Raw genomic sequence first — 24,113 nt, 5'->3', positions numbered from 1 at the left:
TTAATTTTTGAAAACATGTTAATTTTTAACTATACTTGTTCCGTGACCCTCACGCATACTCTGCTCTTTCACTATGGTCCCATTTCCAAGTTGTCAAAGCAGACAATTTGTGTGTTCTACAACATGGACCAAAACCCATGATTGAACAATATCATTATTCATATATGAAAGACTTCAGAAATTCCTTTAGAAAAACAAATGGGCCCCCAAAATCATATAAGCACATGCTATTTTGCACGTTGAGCTAAGATTGTCACACCATGAATGCCCATTTATTATTGAGAATAGGATGGAAAAAATAGTTATTTTCCTTTTTATTATCTTCCCCATTCATAACACTTGAATTATTGGCATCTCTTTATTTTTTGGTGCCATCTTAATATTATTTGTTTTGGTCGGAACTTGGAGTGTATCTCAATACTTTATACAAAAAGTGTATTTCTAGAAAATGAAATGAGCTATCAGTGGGGTATAGTTCAGTTAGTTGAGCTCTTTTACTTTCACTCTTGTAGGCAGAGATTCGAAACTCTTAGGCACCTGACGAATATTTATATAAACCCCATTCCCCAATCGCTTATACTAAAAAAACTAAAATGGGCTTGGACCCATCTTTTTCAAATGTGATGGCCCACTAACCATGTCAAAGAGTTGACCTTTTTTGAGGATTAAGACTAACTAATTATGGAAAAGTTTACTATCTCAAATACAACACTTTCCACATTTTTATTCCTCATTTCTATATCATATGATGTGATATGTTTATATCATATGTAACATCAATTAAATTAATAAAGTATATTTTAATAAATAAATAAAAAGTATTAATTAGCTGATGTGGTGTGTACATATCAGCTGCCATATCATATAGTATATAAATTTTGGTATACAAATATGGTAAGAATAGAATTCATGGTGTCAGCAGTGATGAATTAGAGCCCTCCTCTTTTGGCGGCTAAATTTTGGAAATTTGTCAGCCAACAATCCAACATATGCATATAATTTGATTTGTTTCTTCCATTCTCCCATGGATGATATAATTGATAATGACTGGCACCCATGTGGCCATTTATGCCATGCACTTGACGACCCATCTTCAATAGAAAGAAAGAAAACCTAGGGTTTATGATGGCCTGGGCTTGGGAAAATCTCCTGCTTCATTTTATTGAGATTTTGTTCTTCACAGCCCGCCAACAAAGTATCATGGAGAAAGAAATAAAGAACAGACTATTAGGCAAAGACACAAAGGCAATCTCAGTCTCTTTCAGCTAGGATTCTTTCTTCCAAAATTGTCATTTAATACCAGAGAAGATAAATTTTGAGTGTGACCGTAACACCACGGCTGAACAAAAGAATAAACCAACTAAAAGACTGAAAATGAACAGAGTGAAGTAAGCCGCATGCTGTTACCCTAATAAAACAGCAACATTAGTATGTTTTTACAATGAAATTCAAGTGGCATAAACATGTTAGTGGAAACTGCTGTCCTTTTAAGTCAGTTTGGTCCTGGCCGTAACAATCTGTTGAAGAACCGCGACTGCAAACTCAACCATGTTCAGAATCTGGATGTGTTGAACACAACACGATGACTCAATTACTACCCTTAATCATTTTTTCACAACTTGAAATCTAAGTACAAGATAAAGAAGACAATAATCTCTCTGTGTATGCGTCAGGAGTAATGTAAAAAAATGTGTGAATATTGTATCCGATTGTACAAATCCATCCCGTTAACGAAAAACCCCACCTTAAACTAAAATGGAAAAGAAGATATAAAGACCCCGTATGGATATGCTGATGAAAACATGTGTTCCAAAAGAAGTGATGATCTTCTAATCCCTGATAACACAGCCTCGAACTCTTGCGTGCAAGCAGTTTAAAGAAGAATCGCTGCTGAGCGCTGATGCTATTCTTGGTGATGCAAGGGTATACTGAGAAGCTGAATGATCAGAGACAAACTTCATTTCTAAAAACTGATTACGATTTTCCATTTTGAAGCTTTGCATTGGTTAACTTTTTTAGCTTCCGGTCATGATTGAGCATTGCACTTACACTTTCAACTACCAGAACCATCTGCATGGTCCAGAGCACACATTAGTGGAGAGAGATACGCTCAAATACCATAAATTAACAGATTCATTGAGTTGCGAATCAGCCATTGGTTGATCAGGCTAACAAGACTAAGTCACATAAGGGTCAAAGTGGATATAGCGGGGTGATGACTTTCTGTCATGGTTTTATTTCACAGAAATCATCCCGTGAATCAACTATATAATAAGGAAGCTACATTTTTTCTCCCTTTGAAACTCTTATATGAATCATTTGATGCAAAGAAATAACTGATGAGAGTTCACAAACCTGCAAACAAGCATAAGTAATTGCAGTAGCGAAGTAGAAATTTGCATTGCCAGTGCCCTGCAAGTTTGAAAGTCCTTAATTATAAGAAACACTTATAACCATTTTAAAGTTCAGAACAACTGGAGAGAGAGCCATACCCTCCATATCCATAGGTTGTGCATCACAGGGCTAAGGAGGGAAACCCCAACATAAACACTGAAGAGGCAGAACGAGAATTGCATTTCTGCATATCATAAAAATTTAATGTTTAAGATGCCAAACCATGTCAAATGCATAAAGGGAACAGAAAGAGAACCAACTGACTTGCCTGATAGTTCATTAACAAACCAGCCCAACAAACCAAAGTACAGAGCTGAATCCCCAACCTAAACAAAATTGTAATACAATGGAAGAACAAAAAAATCAGGCTGCCTATTGAAAACTTCAGAAACATGCATCGAAGACTTTAGCTGCAGCACCAGAAAATATAGAAAACTTCTGAAGAAAAACGAGAACTTACAGAAGGATAAGACTTAAGCATTGATGAGATGGTGATGTAGACAAAAGCAAGAAAGCAGGGACGGTGCTTCAGCCGTATGGCCAATGGAAATATCATAAAGAGAATATTCATATGGAAAACAATCAGGAAGAAATTTCTGAAAAAATCGAAGACCTCTGCAAAGAAATACCTGCATCAAAATATTAAATGAGTGATCAAATTCATGCCACGCCTCAAAAGTAAAATTTAACTACACCACAATCCACTTTCAGTACAGGTAATTTGGGTCTCACCATAAGACACCTATATTCGGAGACAAATCTTGCACGGTAAGAATGAAACCATACATTCTGCAAAAACCAGCCACAATGTTTAGCAACAATTTAGACTACTGATTTAACAATAAGATAACAATTACTAGGAGCAACCCTTCGCACTAGAGGAAGTACAACAATTAATGCTAATACCCATTTGGTTACTCTGTGAGCCATTCACCTAATTATAGGCTACAAGTGCTCTGAATCGATTATACTAGCACTGACCATAGCGAACACCAGGACATCCTGCGCAGAGCTCTAGTCTATATGCAGCTGATCTTGACCGCATACTAATTTGACCAAACTTTTCAGGAAAATTGGATTAGCTTTGAAAACTGTGCTATCTTTAGTTTGTTTTATTCTCAGTTTATTTTCATATGGAATTCTATTGACTTAGTGTTTACTTATTCCAACTTTCACATGTGGACTGGATGACCTTTAAGAGCTGTACAACAACTTCTTAGATAGAACTGAAATTTTTAGTGATATTTTAATAAACCACATAGGAACTTTGATAAGTCGTAATGGTTGATCAGTCCACTCTGTTACTAGGCCTAAGAAATGAGAACTCTCCTTTTCAACATATTTTTTTATATATATCTTATTTTGCACAAACATCTAGAATATTTGAGCATAAGGAAATGCATACATGTACAATGAGCTGTTGATACCTTTCAAACATCTCCCAGAGACCACCATACTGTTTAACAGATATGCCACAAAGGAGTAACACATAGACTGACCACATAATAGCCCACAACAAGAAAAGCATGGCAGGTCTCCAAGCGAAAACTTTGGGTAGGTCTGATTGATTAATAACTTTCTCCTGTTGTTGACAACTATCACTTGACGAGTTATCTTCAACTTTACCATATCTCCTCATCAGCAACAATTTCCTAGGAGTATCTGGACCATATCCTAATAAAAGAATTATCTGGAACAAGATTAAATATTTGTCAATATGCATGAGTGAGAAAGAAAACACACAAAATAGATTTCAAATGTTGCACGAAAATTCTTTTTATTTTTTTATTTTTTGATAAGAAACATAATTTCATTGAAGAATTGCACAATTTTTTTTATAATTACATCAAACATGATAAGTCAATGAAAATAGGGGCATACTGGAATTATGAGAATCATAGGATAAAGAGACAGATGTGTTGCCATGACCCATCCAAAAGCACCCAAGGGAACCATTCCTACAGTTCATCAGAAGAACAATATCAGAAAGGAAGTTAAAGTTAAAAAGAAGAGCATAAGCCAAAAAAAGTTCCCCATGTGCCTTCAACCATCCCTAAATCAAATGCTAATATCTCACTTCAAAACATACTGATTATGGACAAACAAATATCATCAAACGGAATTAGAAAGAATGTCTTCCTTGAGAAAGTGTCAGCATGCACACAGAATCAGAATATTATTCTACCATGAAATGGAGTGCTGATGTCATGTGACTGAACTTGCATGGTATTATTACCACTTAAGTAGGGACGTCCAGTGATACTGCTAAAACTAGAATTAAAATGAAAATTTAAACATCCAAAACTTGTTAGTTTCTGTAATAGATTATAATCTGTCACAACTCACAACAATATACAGGCAAGGACTTATATGGAGAATGTCTATCACATGAGTGCCTATACAATCTAAACCAGAAACCAGGAATCTTGTAACCCAAGTGGAGTGTATTATATGATCCTTTTAAGGAAGTAAACATTCTCATGAACAAAATGACAAAAACAAGTTTCGAAAGAAGAATACTTAAAAGAGTCTTAAAAAACCTAAAAGAAACATTAAATTGCCAAATCACAAGGACTGTAGTTAACTTACGTTTACATGCTCCATAGAGGGCCAATATGATGGCTAGATTTTCAATTGGAGATGTTGACAAACCCACACATGCAACTATTGTAAAAGGATTCCACAGGTACACAAGAGCAGCAATATCTCCTGAAGAGAGGACCTCTGAAAACAACAAATATAAGCCATGCATCAGCCTGTGAATGGCATGCGGAAGGCAAAGCTTTGCATTTTAATGTAATTGCACAAATGATGCACATAAATGAGATCAAAAGTTAAGCTTTTCAACAAAGTGGCATATGCCCATAACTATAAGTCAATTATAATGATTTCATATAGCCATTCAGGCAAAGCCAGTCTGTTAAGATTCCAAATTTTAGATCTATAAAAATTGTGTCTCAACAAGACAACCAGATATACTAGCTGCATCTATCGATACCTAGTTGCTTTGTTGCATAACAATTTAGACTTCATTAGGGGAATTCATACAATCAAATATGACTATCCATAAACAGGACTAAAGAGAAGTATATTGATCTTTAAATGTTAGAATTACCCATGCTTTCCGATATCGTATCAAGATCTAGTGATTTCAAACTCTGCCTATATGCAACCTGAAGAGTCTGACCAGTAGCACGAATAAGCATTGCATTCAATATATCTGCAACCACAAAAACCAAACTGTACCCAAGAATGTGTCGATATCAACTGCCTGACTACATATTCGGAATAAGTCAACCAATGAAAGAAGAAAATTAAGGGAATTCTAAATTATTGGAACATGAAATATGACAAACTTATACAAAATAAATATGAACTTATTGAAAGGCAGTACTGAGCTACAGAGAGAGAACTAAGAAAATGGTAAAAGACAATTCTTACCTGCATAGAAGATGACTGGGTTGCCCTTCAATTCTGCAGCACCAATTAAAATGTTCAGCAAATTACCAACTGAAAAAGGAAAAACAAAATCCAGCACCAGATTTTAACATTTCCTTAATTGGGGCATTCATTGAACCAATGTTTTTCTTGAACTAAAAAAAATGATTTATCAAACAATGAAAATGGAAGAGAATTTAAACTGGAACTTGCAGTTGGGCCTCCAATTCCAAAACTTAGAGTCTTAGAACAACTAACGAAACCAAACATGGTTCAAAATAAATCACATAGAATGATGCTAATGGGAACAAAACTGAAAAAGGAAAAAGCTTAAGCTGAAGCGGTACCTTTTGACTGTGAGTGGCCCAAGAAGTGAGAGTAACAAAGGAGATCCGTGGTACATAGATCCTGCAAAAGCAGTAAAGAACAAAAAAAATTACAATCTTTGAAAAATTAAACATGAATTATATAAGAAGATAGACAACCAGCAATGAGAAACCTGCATAGGGAGACATTGACGACTGCTTCAACCAGTAACCCTCAGCCACTGAAAAAAAAAGAAACAACAATTGAATTGAAAGAGATAGAAGCCGAAAGTTGAGAAGGTATGGTTCTGAGCAAGCTTGAGAGAGAGAGAGAGAGAGAGAGAGATAGAGATAGAGAGAGAAATTACGGCGACGGAGGCTGGTGAGAGGGGTGGAGACTTCGGGGCGAGAAGAGAGGTTGAGATTTTTGGGGAAGTAGATGAGAATGAGCCTGAACAACACTGATGCTGCAACCCATGTCCAGAACCTTCCCTGCTTCTGCTTGTTCCTCTTCGTGCTCTGCCCTCCTTCACCTCCATTTTTCTTACAGCCTTGCTCTGTGTTTTTAGGAGCGTGATCACTGGGAGAGAGGGAGACGAGTTTGTAAGGCCTAAAACGGCTTCGTTTCTGTTGTGTGTATTGGAGGGGTGCAAGTGTGGTCGGGTCAACTTGGTATGCCCGAACCCAACCCAACCCGTTGTGGTGTTAACCCGAATGGGCCGGTTGGATCACTTTTGAATTAGGATTGAGTTGAGGTCTTGCCCGCCAGAATTAACCCGAATCCGAACTCATATACCTTTTTTTAAAGTAATCAAACAAAATCTAGCAAAATATGTCGTACAGGCTTCAGCCCAACCCGATAAAAAATGTTCAGTATGGGATGAGATGTAATTAGACTCTTCATAATATTTTGGTGTGGGACTTCAAAACACGGCACGAGGTGGCGACACATGTCTGTAAATAGTTGAATTATTTGCTTGAACGAAAAGGGGCCTCACGGGCAATCGGCATGAATGTCTTTGGGTTGGGGACAGGAGGTGAGGGGCTCCGCATGCCTCACCGAGTGTCGTTTGATAGGATGGCCATGGGGTCTATTTGCTGTGGTTTGGCATATGAGGTTTCCGCCATTTGTAAAGTAGAAAATCCATTTTAGCATGAAATGCAATTTACCCTTGAAGATTTTGTTAAACAAGTTTTTTTTTTCTTTATTTTGCTGAAATATGAATAACTCTATCAAATCCCAAATTCATTTATTTACTTTTTGTGTATATATACAATATATGTGAATGCGCAACATATTTACACATTTAACTAGTGGAATTGGTTTGCGGCCCTTCTAATTTCATTGGACATGTGGATTCCAAGTCCCATATTTATTTTTATATAGTGCTTTCATGTCAGTATAAGAGTCTCAATTTAAGTTTCGTATAAAACTCTCAAAATTTATAGACCGACCTAGTGTTGTTTAGTGTTGTACCAAGAAACATGAAGAAGGCAGAAACGGGACAAATGTAGCAGTGAGTTTGAAAAGCTGAAGTCGCCGCAGTGTTTGGGGTTGTTAGACATGTGACCATCGTTATCATTTGTGTGTCCACTTTTAATACCATCTCTTTTGTTTTGTTTTCTTCTTGGTGAGAAATAACAAAATATAAAAAAAGGTTGGAATGGAATCCCAATCATTTGAACATAAAAATTCCGCAATATACCGAATATTTATTCATAACTAAGTTTCCACAAAAAGGAAGTCAAATTAATTGAATATTTCTAAAGAAACATAAAGGGGAAAAAAGCCAAGAATAATACTTTCTTTTTGTTACATTGGAAAGGGATCAAACATCAAAGTGCTGACTTATTTTAATACAATTCCTTTCGTATTAAACCCTTAATATTTCACTATGCATAAAAATAAAAAATAAAAAATAAACTTGAAAGGATAAAATGCACAAAGGATTATAACTCTAATGATAAAATGCTTAGGGTTGGTGATGATAACTAATCAAACTTTTATGCAATTTTATTATTATTAATGATGTGGTTGGTTAGTGTTTATGAATAATTTATCCTCGTGTCAATATATTTTCTTTTGTTGTGTATACTTATTTATAGAGAATTGTTAGTGGACATGAACTCTTATTTCCTTTTTGCTTTTTAGTAATTTGTATTTTTATATACTATTATTTTACGTATTTGTGCCCTTAAAATGAAATAGTTGTGTTTTCAATTTTTTTATATTATTAAATGAGGACAATTTTGAATTATTTGAAAATTTAACCATAATAGCCTTTTGTGTTATTCCAAACGAAAATGTGTTTATTATGAGTTATAAAAGTACTTTTTAGTGTTCTATAGAAAGCATGGTTTTCCAAATAACTTCCTTTGTTTCACAATTTATTAAGTTTTTTTTTAGTACAAGTGATAGTTTAAATTACAGGAGATGAGTGTTTTTCACACACACACACAACCAAGATACCATGAGGTTCGAACATGAGGCCTTTAGTCTGTAAATTAAGGTCGTTTTCCAATGAGATAGACCCTATTGGCCACAACTTATTAAGTTTTTAGTGAAAAATTCGACACGCTTGTAATAAAAATGTTTATAAGGCCCTAACCCTCATCAAAATAAATTTTTGTTCTCTTTCAAAACTCCACATGCCATTGAACCAAGAAAAGAAAAAAGAAAACTCATGGTTTGTATGTAAATCTCTCTACTAAACCGCAGTTGATGTTAATGACGTTCTTCCTTTAGAGCTGCTTAGACAGCAAGTCATCCATTTGTGCTTGTGTGATGTGTCTTTGATGCTTTACCCTCCATACAGGAGAGACGTGGAAGAATGGAAAAGAAAATACCCAAAAGCAATTTCACCATTTTAAATTCTTTTTAATTCCAAAAAACCGACTTCCAAACACGCCCTTACTTCCCCACTATATATATGAGCGCATAACATTCAGCCAATATTTTCCACACATAAATATCTATTACTAATTTACTTCCATCTCTCTGAACAAAAATTAAATTCATAAAACCCAACACAAACACTGAAAATCGGAGCTCAAGAATTGTTGAAGTTCTGTAGCAATTTCCATGGCGAGGCCAAATCAGGAAGCAATCGACACCTTTATCAGCATCACCGGCGCTTCCGAAGCCGTCGCCGTGCAAAAGCTTGAGGTAACTCTTAATGTCCTGAATTCAATTATGAGGTTGTAATCAGAATCGCCGATTCAATTCTCCGTTTTAAGGTGTTAAATAGCGTAATGTTGCTGTTAGGTTTTTTTATTGCATTTGGGGTAATGGGTTTTAATTGGGAATTTTAGTTGAAGAGTATTTGGATTGATTTTATTGAGAATTTTGAAATTTAAATATGGGATTTAGTTTGTTAGGATGGTATTGTTTGCTTCAGTGTATTGGTATATTTAGATGAAGGGAGAATTTGCTTCGGTTGCTATTTGATGGTATTAGTCGTCAACTGCTCTATGCTGTAGTTTATGTAAACTACAGTTAAATGGTGGGCTATAATTTTGGAAATTTAAAGTTGAAAGGGTGTTACTTGCACTACTCAAGCGTAATAAAAAAAAATTGAAGAATTTTACAAGCGTTGTGATTGGATAGAGGAATAGATGGTTTTTTTTAGGACAATGAGATTACTGTTATACAGTTAAAGACTTATGCTTTTAGTATTCTCTTTGAACGGTTCAACAGTCGAGGTTGTTATATAGAGTTTGGAGAAGGGTTGGCTTGTACAATTGATTGTTTGACCAAACAAAATAGAAGGGTTGTGAATGTACTGGTACCTGCAGAATTTTTGGGTGTTGAAAGTTTGGTCAAGTGTATTTGGTTAGACCCACTAGTGAATAGAGTGGTAACTATTGAATGGTAAGCAATGAACAAGGTGTGCACTTCAGTTGGCCTTGTGGATATCTCTGCAACTAGTTGGAGTAGAAATTACAGCAGGGTTAGCTTCTTTTGTACTTGATTGAGTCTAACCTTTCTGAAACCTTTGGAATATAATTTTCCCTATTAATATATCTAATTGTATCTAAAGTGCAACTAATTTTTCTGGAGTTGTGGCTGGATAAACCTGAATGCTTTGGGGTGAGCAAGAAAACTCACTTCAGCTCCATCTGATACAGGCTACAGCCTTCATATAGATTATGATTGATGCATACCTAACTACTTTTACAAGTGAACTATTTAGATCCTTATTAGAGTAGTTTTGTGTTTTAGTCTCTTGGATTTTTGAGGATGCTCTTTCTTGTTTGACTATTAGAGGGTTAAGTCTAAAAAACAAATAGATAAATAAAAGAAAAAAGCTTTAGCATGTTGGCCAATTTATTGCTTCTTATAGATCTTCTTCCATTGTGTTTGCTTGCAATTAGGAGCATGGTGGCGATCTCAATGAAGCTGTGAATGCACATTTTACTGAAGGAGATAGAAACACATCAGTGAAGTATGCTTTTCATCTGCTGCTACTCATTCTTAACATATTTAGTATGATACATCATCAACTATTTGGAACTTATCTCCGGCTTTAACATTGATATCATTTCATGTCCAGTGTGCATGAAACACCTGTTGCAGCTCAAGATGATTTGATGGATATTGATGATCCAGTTCCAGTTGGACCTCGGAGAGATCCTCTATCACTTCTATCTGCAACCCGTGATATAAATCCATTTTCTCTTCTTAATCCAAGCTTTGGTAGCAGCATATTTGAAAGTGGGTCAGATTTTAGAGAACGTGCACCATTTGTTACTCATCCAAGAGAGGTCAGGGAGATCCCCATAGAAGTCAAGGATGATGGCAATCCCTCCAGCCATTCTGGCCATGCTCCTACTATTGACGATGTCACTGGAACAGCGCATGCATATGGCCCAGGTATCCCTGGGACTGTTATAATTGATGATGAAGATGATGATGGTATCCCTGGGACTGTTATAATTGATGATGAAGATGATGATGTTCCAGCTGCCCCAACTGTTCAGGCTGGACAAGGCAGTGGGCCACAAGATATTTCTTCAGGTGATGGATCTCATCACCGAAATTTTGGACCTAGTGCTCCTCGATTTGATGATCCACAGGATTATAGCAATGATATCGAAGAAGAAATGATTCGAGCTGCCATCGAGGCTTCAAAACGTGAAGTTGAAGAAAGCCAACAAAATCAACTATTTGCTGCACCAACTGTATGTGACAAGCCTACACTATTGGGTTGGACCTCGTGTTTGTTGTTTTCTAGTACTGAGATTGTCTTTGGATTAATTTCATCTTGATGCAGCAGTTTGATGATAACGAGCCTCAGCAAAGGCGGCCTCACCTAGAGGATCCTGAACTTGCACATGCGGTTTCATTGTCATTGAAGGTTTTTTTTTGTTTGTTTTATTATTATTATTATTATTATTATTGGTATCCATAGTGTGTCGTTTGACATGAACTGAGTCCAGACAGCAGAGCAAGAGAAAGCATTGCGTGGTCAGGGGGAAAATGTTGGCCCATCAGAGATGGGGGCTTCTAAGGCAGCTGAGGTGGAGCTGGGAAAATTAACGGCACCAAACGGAAGGTATATATCTTGTGTTGCTATTTAAGTGTTAAACACATCATTTCTGATGAGGGTGCTTTGAGTGAATCCAGGTTGGAAGGAGGAAGCTCATCCATCCAAGATGAAACTGAAGACGTGGAGGAGCAGCCTCTTGTCAGACATAGGTCCAGGCGAATGTCCTCTGGCTCTGTGGAGTCTGCCAAAGACCTTGGAGCTACTGAGGATAGCGCACCTTCAAGTCCTGGAGAGCAGGATATGGGTAATCATCCTAGGCACAGTGGAAGTGTCTTCCCTACTGATGAGGTATCTTTCTTTTTAAGTTATTATAATTTATGAATAAGTATTCGAAATTATTTTTAATCGATCATGTTAGTAAATGTTTACACCAACTAAATGTTGACCTTCAATTATTCTTTATAATTGAAGTGGGGAGGCATTTCTTCAGAGGAGCATGATGAAGCAGTGATGCTTGAGGCTGCAATGTTTGGTGGAATTCCTGAAGGTTCTGGATATCGCCTTCCCTATGCACCTCATCAGTTTATGCGAACTGAGAGTTCGTATCCCCGGCCAGCACCTCGTCCTCCTTCACCCTCTCTGACAGCGCAGCGGTTGATACGGGAACAACAGGTTTTTAAATACTGGATGAAATTTCTAAAAGTTGTGCGCCAAAAGTTGTGTTAATGGTTTTACTAACTTGATACATGCAGGATGATGAATATCTTGCATCACTTCAAGCTGATAGAGAAAAGGAACTGAAGGCTATTGAGGAAGCTGAAGCTCGTCGTCAAGAAGACAGACTAAAAGAGGAAGAATCTCAGAGGAAATTTGAGGAGGAGCAGGTACTGTATATTTTATATATTTGCATCGTCTTAGTTTTAGAATATTTAATGTTGGTTAGGTGACTCTCTCTCTCTCTCTCTCTCTCTCTCTATATATATATATATATATGCGTATGTATACATTTAACTCTTGCATTCATCAGTTTTTCTTTCCTGTTAAATTATTCTACATTAGTAGTATTTTGTATGATTAATTAACTTAGCTCCAAACATGGTCATTTTTCTCAGTTCATATATATATTTTTTTAATTTTGTGAATTTTATAAAAATTGGCCCTATTCCCACCCTCTGTATGCTCATCCCACCCCGTCACTTGAATATTTTATTTTCTTCTCTTATTAATATCCTCAAAATTTGAAAAACCCACCAGCCAGCATCATGCTGGTGGCCGGCCTGGCAACAGGGGATGGTCTGCCAGTGGTTCTTACTTTTTATCTTTTATTGTTTTAATTTTTTCATTGTTTGAAATTGATAAATAAAATAAAAAGTGAAGAATGTTACAAGGAGTGGTTAGAAATTTAGGGGTGTGTTGAGCAATGAGTATGGAAATGGAGCCACTCTTTTATAAATTTTTGTAGGTGTCGTTTTGCAATAAAAATACAGACTTTAACATTATTTCAGATGGAAAATTACTTTGATAACTAAGTTTATTATGGAGTGTGAATAAAAGAAGACTACACATATTTTGGAAATTTTTGTCTTCATCTTTGGCTCTAGTATTTTATTTTCAGGATAGTATGCTGGATATAGGTTATTTGGGATGATCATTGACACTTTTCTGCTCAGATGGTCTGATAAATCCTAATTATGGTTGGCGAGTATTACCCTTATTTGACAGTTATGCATTCACTGACTTTTGTAGTTTGTACTGAGACACATACTTGGGCCCTACTCTCAATTTTTTTTGGGGACACTAGTTGCTCATTCTCAGTGGGCAGGAAATGGTGACTCCTTGTCTTGGTGGATTTATGTTTCGAAGTTACTTGCATCTTCATTCTGTATGATTCTTCCTTGCAGGAACTGGAGAGGCAATTAGCAGCAAAAGAAGCTACTCTCCCTCAAGAACCAGCATCAAATGATGAGAATGCTGTAAACCTTATGGTGCGAATGCCAGATGGCAGCCGCCATGGCCGCCGATTTCTTAAGACAGACAAGCTGCAGGTAAAATTGTTGTGAAGGTTATTGTTTTTAGCTGCATTATCTCTTTGCACACTCTCTTTGCTAAACCGGATTGTAATTTGCATTGCAGTCTCTTTTCAACTTCATTGATATTGGCAGGAGAGTCAAACCCGGCTCTTACAGAGTGGTGAGTAAAGTTTGCATTTTATTCAATACCCGAAGTGTCAGTAAAGCCCGTATCTTCAATCTTTGCAAATTGTTATATCAATTAAACTCTGTTCATGGAGAAAAAAGAGCACAACTGCATATGAATGCTAGAAATCCTAAACAAACTTTGAGATGATATTTGTGTTTGCACCTTATGTCTTATTCTGCTTGGTTTTATTTATGTTGCTGCAATAGGTGAGGCCGTTCCCTAGGCGTGCTTTCAGCGATGGAGAGAGTGCTTTGACATTGAATGAAGTTGGCCTTACCAGCAAACAAGAAGCTTTGTTTTTGGAGTTGATATAGTAGCTGACTCCAAAATGTAGAACCATAGAACATTTTTAATTTATCTACATATATTGTGAATGAAATCCTGGTTTTTGTTTTTGCTTTGGGGGTGTTTGGATGAAATACTTCATACATGGATTTGAGGACATGGGCAGAATCAAATTTAAAAGGGAGAATAATTATGGTCATTGTATGTTTCCATCAGTGGTGTGTTGTTCATGAGTTTTGGGGAATGATATATATTGTGACCGTGGTACTACATTAGGGGTTCTTCTACCGAATGAATTTGCACTGAATGCGAGCACATCCCAGTAGCTTGGTAGAGTCATTGATCTAACGGCTACAACTGCATTAACGTTCGGATGCAGCTAAGAAGCTCGAGCCAGTTCAGATGCAGCTAAGAAGCTCGAGCCAATTCGAGCTTACCCGATGACGAATAAGAGGATTGGGAATTACAAACCAGGATTGAGGGTAGGGCTGAAATTTCCAATTCCAGTAGTTGAATCTTTCCTATAAAATTAATAAATAAAAGTATCTGCTAAAATGAAATAAAATTCCATCACATTTTATTTCACACTATATGACTTGTTATGTTGTTCATACTGTGAATTGTTATTTACCCGAAAATGGAAATCTGTTCCCAAGACTGATTTATCTTATTTTTCCAATTGAAAAAACAAAATTTTAAAATCTGCATCCAAAATCTTCTAGAAAGTAGAAAGTAGAATAGGTAGAAAGTAAAGGGTAAAGGGTAAAACGAAAGGGCCATAAGACATTATACTTTCGGTGTGGGAGAATATGATCGTTGTTTCCAGGTTCCCAGCCTCGCCTTCGCAGCAAGTTCGTTTTGCTGATGTGTTTTTGGTTTTAGCAACAACACTTTAACAGTCTTTTTTTTACACTTTTACTTTTTTCATTTCAAATCAAAAGAGTTCTTGGGAGTTAGCAGAATCATAGCCTATACGGATCCAATTTTGTTCAAGGCATATTTGGGAATGATTTTCTTTCAACTAGATCAATGATATGGCTTGGTAAAAGCCAAACCAACTACTCCTACGCTTGTACCATTTCTATGCAAGTGGAGATTCTAGTAACATTTATTTGCCTTGCTCTCCATACGTCCATGTACTTGATGTCTTTGTTCTTTTTCCCAACTCTCTCTCATCCCACCATATCATGAGTCTTACTAGCTTTCGTATACACCGCGTGCAAACTTACATGGATTAGGCTAATTTTTTTATTTTATATACAAATAATATTGAGGTGGGAACTTCGAGCCTATGACCTAAATCATGAGTAACTGTTATTGGTCACTTAAGCTATTTTCGCAAAGTTTTCTTCATCCTTGAACAAGTCCAATATTGTGTTGGTAAGTGTGAGGGTTGGCACGTGAAACAGACAGCTTAGTATAGTGCTTATTTAGAGAGAAAAAAGGAAAAACGAAGAAAATAAGGTATGAGTGGTTTTGGCACCACGTGGCATAAATCTGTGTGGCCAGAGGGCCCATGAAAGAAGTTAAGGAAGTTAAGCATACTTAATTAAGGGGAAAATTAAACAAAGCCAAAAGGCCCAATGATGAAGCAACCGAACGGTCGAGAGAACCGAAGGCAGGAAAGGCAGCAGACAGGCACGTGCGGCCTACGTGTATATCAGCAGACTACCCAAAAAGAAAGAAAAAAACCCCCCTTCCGTACACGACCGACCCCCCTACGCCCTCCCAACGGTCATATTTCACCGACAAGCCCCCAACGGTCATATAGCCCACCACTCTCCACCCTCTGATCAAAATCCCACGGCCCACAAACCCAACTCCCCTCCTGAAGTCTTTTCCAACACCCTTTTCACCCCTCAATTTTTCAATGCTGGTGAATCAAATCAGTCACTCAAGTTAAATAAATTAAATTAAATTAAGAAGAAAAAAACCCATGTGGTCTAGAGAGAGAGAGAGAGAGAGAGAGAGGGGGGGCAAGAATTAAAAGGCTTATAGTATATAAAAACAGAAGGGTTCTATGGTTTTTGGTTTCTTTGGGTTGTGAGAGAGAGAGAGAGAGAGAGAGAGAGAGAGTGAGAGTGCTTAGCTAAGGAGAGAGTTGTCTGCTTCTTGTTGTTGTTTGATCATCAGCTTTTTCATGCATGCACATTTAAAGGGCTTCTGGGTTTTGCTTCTGGTTCTGCTTCAGCCATGGTGGTGATCTTCATGGAGGCTCCAAATGCTGATCTGGGCCTGAAAATTTCTCAGAGTTTGATCCACCAGTTTGAGCTTGTATGTATCTGCATTCTTCCCTATCACTCTGTTTTTAGCTCCATGGTGAAACAAAATCACTGCTTTTCCCAATGAGCTTTCTTTGAACGTTTTGGAATCCGATGATCTTGTTCTTGTAGGAATTTATTCTTTGATTAGTCTCAAATTCTTTCATTCTTTTCTGGGGTTGGGTTCTTAGCATATACTCTGATTGTTTCTTTGATTCTTTCTTGCATAAAAACACACATATAGGAACACTCAAACTTATACACACCTTTTGATTGATTTATTCACTCATCGGATTCCTATTGTTTTTATTCAGATTTTTCTGTAGAAATATTCTTTCACACACTCACATATAGTTTCACATAGCCTATCTCTCTGGATTTCTCTTTCAATCACATATTCATTCAAAAGATCATAGAAATTCTCTGCACAAAACACCATTCTTTCACATTTTTAAGCTGTAGAAACCCAAAAGAAGAGATAGCTAGGGAGTTAAAGAAGAAAGAAAGAAAAAACATTGGGTGGGTGAATCTTAGTTGCACAAACATTAACCAAGATAAAAACCAAAATTGGAACATCATAGAGGATGTTGGCTGGGTGCTCTAGTTCCACATTGTTGTCACCAAGGCATAGATTGAGGAGTGAAGCAGCAGCACAGTTACAAGCTTGCCATTTCCAGTTACCAGCAATGAGCACACAGAGATTGGACTTACCATGCAGCTTTCCTCGGAAAGACACCTCCAGGTCACAACCCATTAGGCCTGTGGGGCTTTCGGTGGAGAAATCGATCGATTCGAAGACCAGCAGTTGTTCTCTGAAGCAGAGCATCAGGCTGCCTCCTCTGGCTACCAGCGGTCCTGTGACAAGTGCATCTCAGACGGCGGCGTTTGTGGAGGCGAGAAAGGAGGTTAATGATCAGTTTTGGGAGAAGAAGAGAGGTAAGAGCTTGAAGAGGTTTGCAGAGCAGGGCTCAGTGGATGATGATGAGTCTTGCATAAACAGAGCAAAGAGAAAAAAGGGTTGCTTTGATAATGGCAAAGGGGATGAAGGTGGTGATGGTTTGAGTTTAGGCCAATTGGGTGCTGGGAATTTTTGGTTTCAGCCTGATTTCCATGTGCCTAGGTCAGTTCAGTCAATCACCACAGGCCTTGATCCTCCTCCTGAACTTCCATTCTCTTTGACATGCTCAGGAGATGAAGAGAGGGTTTGTTATGTTCCAGCTGAAGCCATTTCACAGCCTTTGCCATTGTCAAACAATCCTTGGTTGGATTCAATTGTGACTGAGATCACTGACCTTGGCGAGAAGGACTCCGAAACTAGGCGTGGACTGGGAAGGGAAGCATCAGCAGCAGCATCGAGCGCTTCGTCAGATAGCCAAAGCTTGGGTTTGAGGCTAAATGAGAGTGCCTCTGAACATGAAGCTGGTAATGGGTCTAGAGATCCTTATATCCCACATGGAGGTGCAGGGGTTGAGGCAGAGGATGATGATGATGATGAGAGTGAAGGAGAGCACCAGGGTTTTGAGCTTGTTAGCTTGCTTACGGCTTGTGTGGAGGCAATTGGGTTGAAGAACATTGCAGCAATTAACCATTTCATAGCTAAGTTGGGGGAACTTGCTTCTCCAAGAGGAACCACCATAAGCCGGCTTATGGCCTATTACACTGAAGCTTTAGCTCTGAGAGTCACTAGGCTTTGGCCACATGTATTTCAGATCACTCCTCCTAGAGAGTTTGATAGAGGAGATGATGACTCAGGCATTGCACTGAGGCTTCTAAACCAGGTTAGCCCAATTCCAAAGTTTCTTCATTTTACCTCAAATGAGATACTGCTGAGAGCTTTTGAAGGGAAGGACAGGGTTCACATCATAGATTTCGACATCAAGCAAGGGCTTCAGTGGCCTAGTTTGTTCCAGAGTTTAGCTTCTAGGGCCAATCCACCAAGCCACATTAGGATCACCGGCATAGGGGAGTCGAAGCAAGAGCTCAACGAGACAGGAGATAGGCTTGCTGGATTTGCTGGGGCATTGAACCTGCCCTTCGAGTTCCACCCAGTTGTGGACAGGTTGGAAGATGTGAGGCTTTGGATGCTTCATGTGAAGGAGCAAGAAAGTGTGGCAGTGAATTGTGTTTTCCAACTGCACAAGACTCTTTATGACGGGACTGGAGGAGCTCTGAGAGATTTTTTGGGACTCATCCGAAGCACAAACCCGACAATAGTCCTCATGGCAGAGCAAGAGGCTGAGCACAATGAGCCTAGGCTGGAGACAAGAGTCTCCAACTCATTGAAGCACTACTCTGCCATATTTGACTTGATTAGTTCTAGCCTTCCTTTGGAGAGCCAGGCCAGGATCAAAGTAGAGGAGATGTTTGCACGCGAAATCAGGAACGTCATTGCTTGCGAAGGAAGCGATAGGTTGGAGAGGCACGAGAGCTTTGAGAAGTGGAGGAAGCTGATGGAGCAAGGAGGGTTTCGATGCATGGGGATAACGGAGAGGGAAATGCTTCAGAGCCAGTTTCTGTTGAAGATGTATGCTGATGAGAATTACAATGTGAAGAAGCAAGGACAAGATGGAGCAGCAGCACTTACTCTAGGTTGGTTGGATCAGCCTCTATACACAGTTTCAGCATGGACACCAGTTGATGTTGCAGGCAGCTCATCGTCATTTTCGCAACCAAGTTAAATAGCCGCGGATTTTAGTTTCTTCATACAAAAATTTCATTCCATTGTTGCATACAGAAAAGAAAAGGGATACAGAATTCTTTGTAGGTAGGGGAAATCTGTCATTAGTATTATTCTTTCATTCTTTCCTTGCAGATATAAGATTGTCAGTCCGGTAGAGTCAGAACCATTTATTTTGTAAGAAGAAAAAAAAATGTGACTAGGTTGATATTTTGATTTCAATTCTTTGCAGGCAGTGTTCTTTAGAATTAAGGCATTCTGAGTCAACTTGTGTTTATACTTTGATTCTTTTATATGTAAGTTGAAATTCTTTGTAATTCAGTCAAGTCATGTTATCTATTTAATCTTTTGTTGTACTGGTAATAATGGACCATGTAGCTGAAAATTCCATTGTCATATAATATGGTTGTGTTCTCACCTCTCTCTCTCTCTCTCTCTCTCTCTCTCTCTCTCTCATACACACAGATTCTTGCCCAATCCATCTGGGCTCTCTCACATATAAAATAGTAGTGGCCCAATCTATGTGGGCTTTTCAAAGCGTGAAGCATGATGAGCTTTGTGAGCCAATTTTAGCCTTAGATTGGGCTTTTCTTGCTTGGGCATGGGGCTGCCAAATTAGCTCCATGAAATGCTAAGGTTTAAACTTTGATCATATCATATCTCCGACCCAAAACAAAACGAAAAAAAAAAAAAAAAAACTTTGATCATATCAGAATGTTACCTGTCAGCATCTCATTATATTATTTTTAAGGCAGAGTTTTGTTTGGGTTTGCAAATTTAAAGGCATCAACACACAACTTGGTTGATCACTTTATACGATATCATGATGTCACACTCTCTTATCTAATTGTATTTTATATCTAATCTCATATTATTATAGTTAATCACCTTAAGCTTTATTCTTTGAGGTCAACATATTGTCTTCATCACAAAGTCAGCATATCCGACGGTGCTACGTGCTGATAGGTATATTCTCGACAGTGCAGAGTTAAAAAGTTTATCTATCATTAATGTTATTTTATTTTGATCTTATAATTAATGTTCCTTTAATTTCATTGTTTGTGGTGGGCCATGCGAAATTGACATAAACCAAAAGGCTAAAGCCAACTTGGAGGCTACTAGGATGAGCTCAAAATTTGTCTCATTAGCACACCTGCTTCTGGTGGAGCAAAGACGACAGCTTGGCAGAGTTGATTTACAAGCTAAAAGTAAACATAAATAGTGTGCTAGGGCAATTTAAATTTGTTTCTTTACACCCTATTTTCCGATGGTAAGGAAAAAACTCACTCAAGTAAAATTTTGATGTTTGTTCTAGGTGTAGTTAAGTTATTTCCGCTTGGTTGGAGAAGGTATTGAGTTCAACTCACATTCACGCATGGATGTGAGTTGAATACTTATTAGCCTGAGTTTAGTTTCTCTATTTGTGACTGACTTCATTATTGTGGCCGTGTGAGTATCTAGTTGTAAATGGTATTCCTTCACAAATATCTTATCGTTTGTTGAAAACGAAAATGTGTTTTGACATTTGACATGTCCGGAAAGTAGAAAAAAACCTTCAATTTGAGCCACAAAGGTTCTCAAATTGATCTACATGACATTGTTGTATGGCACTGGCCAGGGTTATAATATCATTATGTACGAAGTTAAATGAACAATTAGCTGTCAATGGCCCCCCATTCTCCTCAGATTTGCCGCTAATGTCGATATCAGGACCTCTTTTTATGGGTGTCAATTTGTTCGAGTTGTTTTCCATTTGCTCATGTTCTTGTCTTCTTCTTCTTCTTCAGCAAAGTCGTATATCAGTCTATGGAATGGTAGTTGTTGCCTGCTTGCTAACATCAGAACAGATCTTACACAGTATATCTACATCAATTGTACCACTCAATTTGGCAGTCAGGTTTCTTTGTTCTCCATTACGGTTCTTTCATTAAGTTTTATATATACTTGGAAGAAGTCAAGAAGATAGAAGGAAGTAAGAGATTCTGTATATGTTTTACCTGCTCCATGTGATTCTTAACAGCAAATCTTTTTTAAATCAAGGGCCATAAATAAATCAAGATGACTTTCATATTTAACATCATCACCATACATGACAAAGACATGATTTATTAATTTTGCACTTTCTTTCTTCACACTCCGACCACATATTTAGATGGGAAATACTGAACTTTGTGATATTTTTTCGAAGACGACAATAAAAGATTTAAGGAACGTGTAGTTTGGCTCTCAGAGTATCTTCAAGGGAGATGTCAAATATCAAATATCAAATTTAATTTTGATGGTTGATGTAGCAATTTGACATCTTACACAGTTTTATACTCCATCTGATATGTCAAATTAAATTATTATTTTATTACATTTTAGTGTTGATTTATTTTTAATTAAAAATAAAAATAAAAGAAAATAATAATAAAATATTCATTTGACATCTTGCATTTGGGATGTCAAAAATAACATCTCAACCTCCAGCCTTCATTTCACATCACTTTGACATATCGGCTGAAGTGATGTGAGATGTCATTTCTAATGTTAAATGTCTATGTGGCACATCCGACACATCGGTTGGAGATGCTCTTCTAACGTTGGGCAGAAAAATTTGGTTATAAAAATCTTACGTGTTAGGAATATGTAGCACTTAACACGTTTCGATTTAATAAAAGTACTTGTATAAAATCACTTACAAGGAGAAACGCTTACATAAAGCCTCAAAACAACTTCTTAGATAAGATTAGTTACAAAGCCAATTGTTCACGCATATGTAGGGGCGGAACTACTCACAATCATTGAGCGGCCTTGACCTCTACTCAATATCCTTTCACTTTAACCCTTTGAATATGTATTCGGCATAACCATGGATTTGAGAAGAAATCCCTGTAACTTGGTGCCCAAACATAAAAATCTAATAAACTACCAGAAAGATCATACTATTTATTTATATCATGTCTTTCCGGTGTGCTTGATAGGGTCGTGAGCCATGCATTGACCAAATGATGAATATGACGATGCGACCTTCATTAAAAACACATGAAACCAAACCGATGAAGACTGACTGGATATTTACCATTGATAACAAATTAATTAATCTAACCATGTGATTAATTAGCATTTGCAGCTATTAAAACTATATGCATGTTAACATCAAACCATTTATTTGCCCCGTCTACTTGGACTGACCAAATCCTTTTCCTTTTCAGGATTTAATTTCTTCTGGTTCACACAATACTTTTCGTATACTCCATGCCAATTCTTGCAATAGCATTTCCTAACCAACCATGATTAATTCAATTCGCGTTATTGATACAAATTAAGAATTAGGGTTTCGTGCTAGCTAACCTAATATTTCTGTACTGCATATGTCATGGTATTGGCAGACAGTTTCCCCATTGAAAACCACTAGAAGTAGCTAAGTTCTGGTAGGTGGCCTGTTGCGGTCTTCCCCTTGTGCATTCAAACAATTCTTCTTTGGTCTCGAATTTAAATAGCTCTCTCTTATGCTTAGCTGACTAGTTCCTACCCAAGTGGGAGAGACCACTGGGTCCAAGTCTAGATATTAAACCCAAGTGGGAGCTATCTCCCAGGCATATGATTGCAAACTTGAATATGCTCATTTCAACTCACAAGCCATTGAGAGATCCTTTACCAATTTTTTAATGTTGTTGTCAAATATTTGATATGCTATTTTACTGCTCTGTGAATCCTACAAGATACTCAAATATATGCTAATCTATAATTAGTTTTACAGACAATCTTATACTGGAGATTCTATGTTCGATTTACTCTTTTCAAATATTGCTTATTTAAAAAATTCAAAATTATTAACGACAACATGTTATTCCAGATTATCTTACAAATTAAATTTACACCAAAGCGATATGTTATGTTTTGATTATTGGCAAAAGATAACTGAGATGATTTCTTTCAACCAAATAAAAAGATAATCGAGAGGATTTATGTGCTTTGATCCAAACATTTGTCAACGTTTATGATTAAACAAAGCTTGCTATTGCAATGCCAACTATGCCAAGATACCAACTGACAACGGTGCCAAAGATACCAAACTAATTGTACAATATGAGTCTTATCATATAATATGTAAAGAGAATTGGCCTACTCTCCTCCACCATGGCCGAGGCTGGCCTTCTGATCCCTTATCCATTCTTGAGAGAAACCCTAACCATGAAAACAATGGGACACATTGCAAAACGGGTAAATATTAGCATGCCACCTCCTCAAAGCTGACTCAGAACCACGTTGAGGGTCAATGTGTTGCTAATTGTAGGTATCTCCATTGGTCCACATATATTTCCTTCTTTACTTTATCGTTTTGGATCAATTGTCCACGTATTTGACCTCAACCACTCATTTAATTTGAATGGCGATTAATATAAGGGACGAGGACTTCTTTTTTCCCTTGTTAAATATTTGTGATTATGGATAATGGGATTCTAGTGCTCCCAATTTGGTATTATTGAATTTCCAATATAAAAATTAATGGCTACCCTTGTATTATTGTTTTTGTCGAAAAATATTCAAGAGCTTTTGTGTTTGAAGGAGAAAAGCATTTAGAAAATGTATAGTTAAACAATCTCACGAGGGTTTGGAGATAGAGTTGATTCGCTAATTTACAATATTATAGGTCTTTCCTAGGAAAATTGTGATGCGATTGTTGAGGTGGATAGTTCTATCCGGAGCTCCCCGTCATTGACCGTTGATAATCATAACGTGTACATGAATGAGTGTCGAGAATTTCCATTCTTTATTACACAAGAATTTTATAAAAATAAAATGTTCGAGTTTTGTTTTGCGCTCGTTAATCTTTTCCAAACGACGATGTCAAACTATCTATTTTACTTTTTAACTTTTTATGTTCGTTCCATTTTCTTAACATCGATAACTATTAATTCATTTCTTTTAAGAAAAAAGATGGAACCATTGTGAACTTAAAATCATCAAGTACATTCATTCGCACCGATATGAGCCGCTCATCAATGATTCGAATTTTTCTTACCAAAATTTAACAATTTAATAGTAATCAAACAGATAAACAGTTGGCATAAAATAAAAT

At 37.2% G+C, this 24,113-nt stretch overlaps 3 protein-coding genes across 6 annotated transcripts; 2 read left to right on the top strand and 1 right to left on the bottom strand.

Annotated features, from left to right (window-relative positions):
• Positions 1 to 1,415: 1,415 nt before the first annotated feature.
• Positions 1,416 to 6,750, bottom strand: LOC103337438 (GPI transamidase subunit PIG-U). 2 transcript variants are annotated; one of them, XM_008240595.3, is made up of 14 exons: positions 6,506 to 6,750; positions 6,332 to 6,379; positions 6,180 to 6,240; positions 5,836 to 5,868; positions 5,510 to 5,634; positions 4,984 to 5,118; positions 4,276 to 4,352; positions 3,822 to 4,084; positions 3,127 to 3,183; positions 2,855 to 3,023; positions 2,663 to 2,720; positions 2,493 to 2,578; positions 2,356 to 2,412; positions 1,416 to 2,070 (listed from the first exon to the last, which is right to left on the bottom strand). In XM_008240595.3, the coding sequence occupies exons 2-14, from the start codon at positions 6,345 to 6,347 to the stop codon at positions 1,975 to 1,977; spliced, it is 1,233 nt and encodes a 410-aa protein (XP_008238817.2). In that variant the 5' UTR covers positions 6,348 to 6,379; positions 6,506 to 6,750; the 3' UTR covers positions 1,416 to 1,974. The 2 variants fall into 2 exon arrangements, with proteins under 2 accessions (XP_008238817.2, XP_088911847.1); XM_089055721.1 differs by having other exon boundaries at positions 5,836 to 5,904; positions 6,506 to 6,674.
• Positions 6,751 to 8,970: 2,220 nt separating this feature from the next.
• On the top strand, positions 8,971 to 14,309 carry SAY1 (Ubiquitin-like superfamily protein). Of its 3 annotated transcripts, XR_016128510.1 has the most exons (12): positions 9,090 to 9,303; positions 10,512 to 10,582; positions 10,691 to 11,318; positions 11,411 to 11,494; positions 11,577 to 11,692; positions 11,764 to 11,974; positions 12,098 to 12,298; positions 12,379 to 12,510; positions 13,373 to 13,454; positions 13,528 to 13,671; positions 13,760 to 13,816; positions 14,032 to 14,309. XR_016128510.1 is itself a non-coding variant. In XM_089055719.1 (11 exons), the coding sequence occupies exons 1-11, from the start codon at positions 9,220 to 9,222 to the stop codon at positions 14,137 to 14,139; spliced, it is 1,836 nt and encodes a 611-aa protein (XP_088911845.1). In that variant the 5' UTR covers positions 8,971 to 9,219; the 3' UTR covers positions 14,140 to 14,309. The 3 variants fall into 3 exon arrangements, 2 of the variants coding, with proteins under 2 accessions (XP_088911845.1, XP_088911846.1); XM_089055719.1 differs by lacking the exon at positions 13,373 to 13,454 and having other exon boundaries at positions 8,971 to 9,303; XM_089055720.1 differs by lacking the exon at positions 13,373 to 13,454 and having other exon boundaries at positions 9,091 to 9,303; positions 11,414 to 11,494.
• Positions 14,310 to 15,989: 1,680 nt separating this feature from the next.
• LOC103337398 (GRAS family transcription factor) lies at positions 15,990 to 19,465 on the top strand. The gene has a single exon (XM_008240552.2). The coding sequence runs from the start codon at positions 16,956 to 16,958 to the stop codon at positions 19,047 to 19,049; it is 2,094 nt and encodes a 697-aa protein (XP_008238774.1). The 5' UTR covers positions 15,990 to 16,955; the 3' UTR covers positions 19,050 to 19,465.
• The last annotated feature ends 4,648 nt before the right edge of the window (positions 19,466 to 24,113 follow it).

Source organism: Prunus mume, linkage group LG7, assembly GCF_029339155.1.
Source record: "Prunus mume cultivar Tortuosa linkage group LG7, ASM2933915v1, whole genome shotgun sequence".
In the NCBI taxonomy this organism is placed as follows: domain Eukaryota; kingdom Viridiplantae; phylum Streptophyta; class Magnoliopsida; order Rosales; family Rosaceae; genus Prunus; species Prunus mume.
Note: the sequence above shows the minus strand (reverse complement) of the source record. Positions and strands in the feature narration are given on the sequence as shown.

Coding starts and splice junctions, on each gene's coding strand:
- LOC103337438 (XM_008240595.3), bottom strand. Junction 5,869..6,179: donor GGGCCACTCACAGTCAAAAG/GTACCGCTTCAG, acceptor TTGGTGCTGCAG/AATTGAAGGGCAACCCAGTC. Junction 5,119..5,509: donor TACGATATCGGAAAGCATGG/GTAATTCTAACA, acceptor TGTTGTTTTCAG/AGGTCCTCTCTTCAGGAGAT.
- SAY1 (XM_089055719.1), top strand. CDS start 9,220: ATGGCGAGGCCAAATCAGGAAGCAATCGACACCTTTATCAGCATCACC. Junction 10,583..10,690: donor GATAGAAACACATCAGTGAA/GTATGCTTTTCA, acceptor TTTCATGTCCAG/TGTGCATGAAACACCTGTTG. Junction 11,975..12,097: donor GTGTCTTCCCTACTGATGAG/GTATCTTTCTTT, acceptor TTATAATTGAAG/TGGGGAGGCATTTCTTCAGA.
- LOC103337398 (XM_008240552.2), top strand. CDS start 16,956: ATGTTGGCTGGGTGCTCTAGTTCCACATTGTTGTCACCAAGGCATAGA.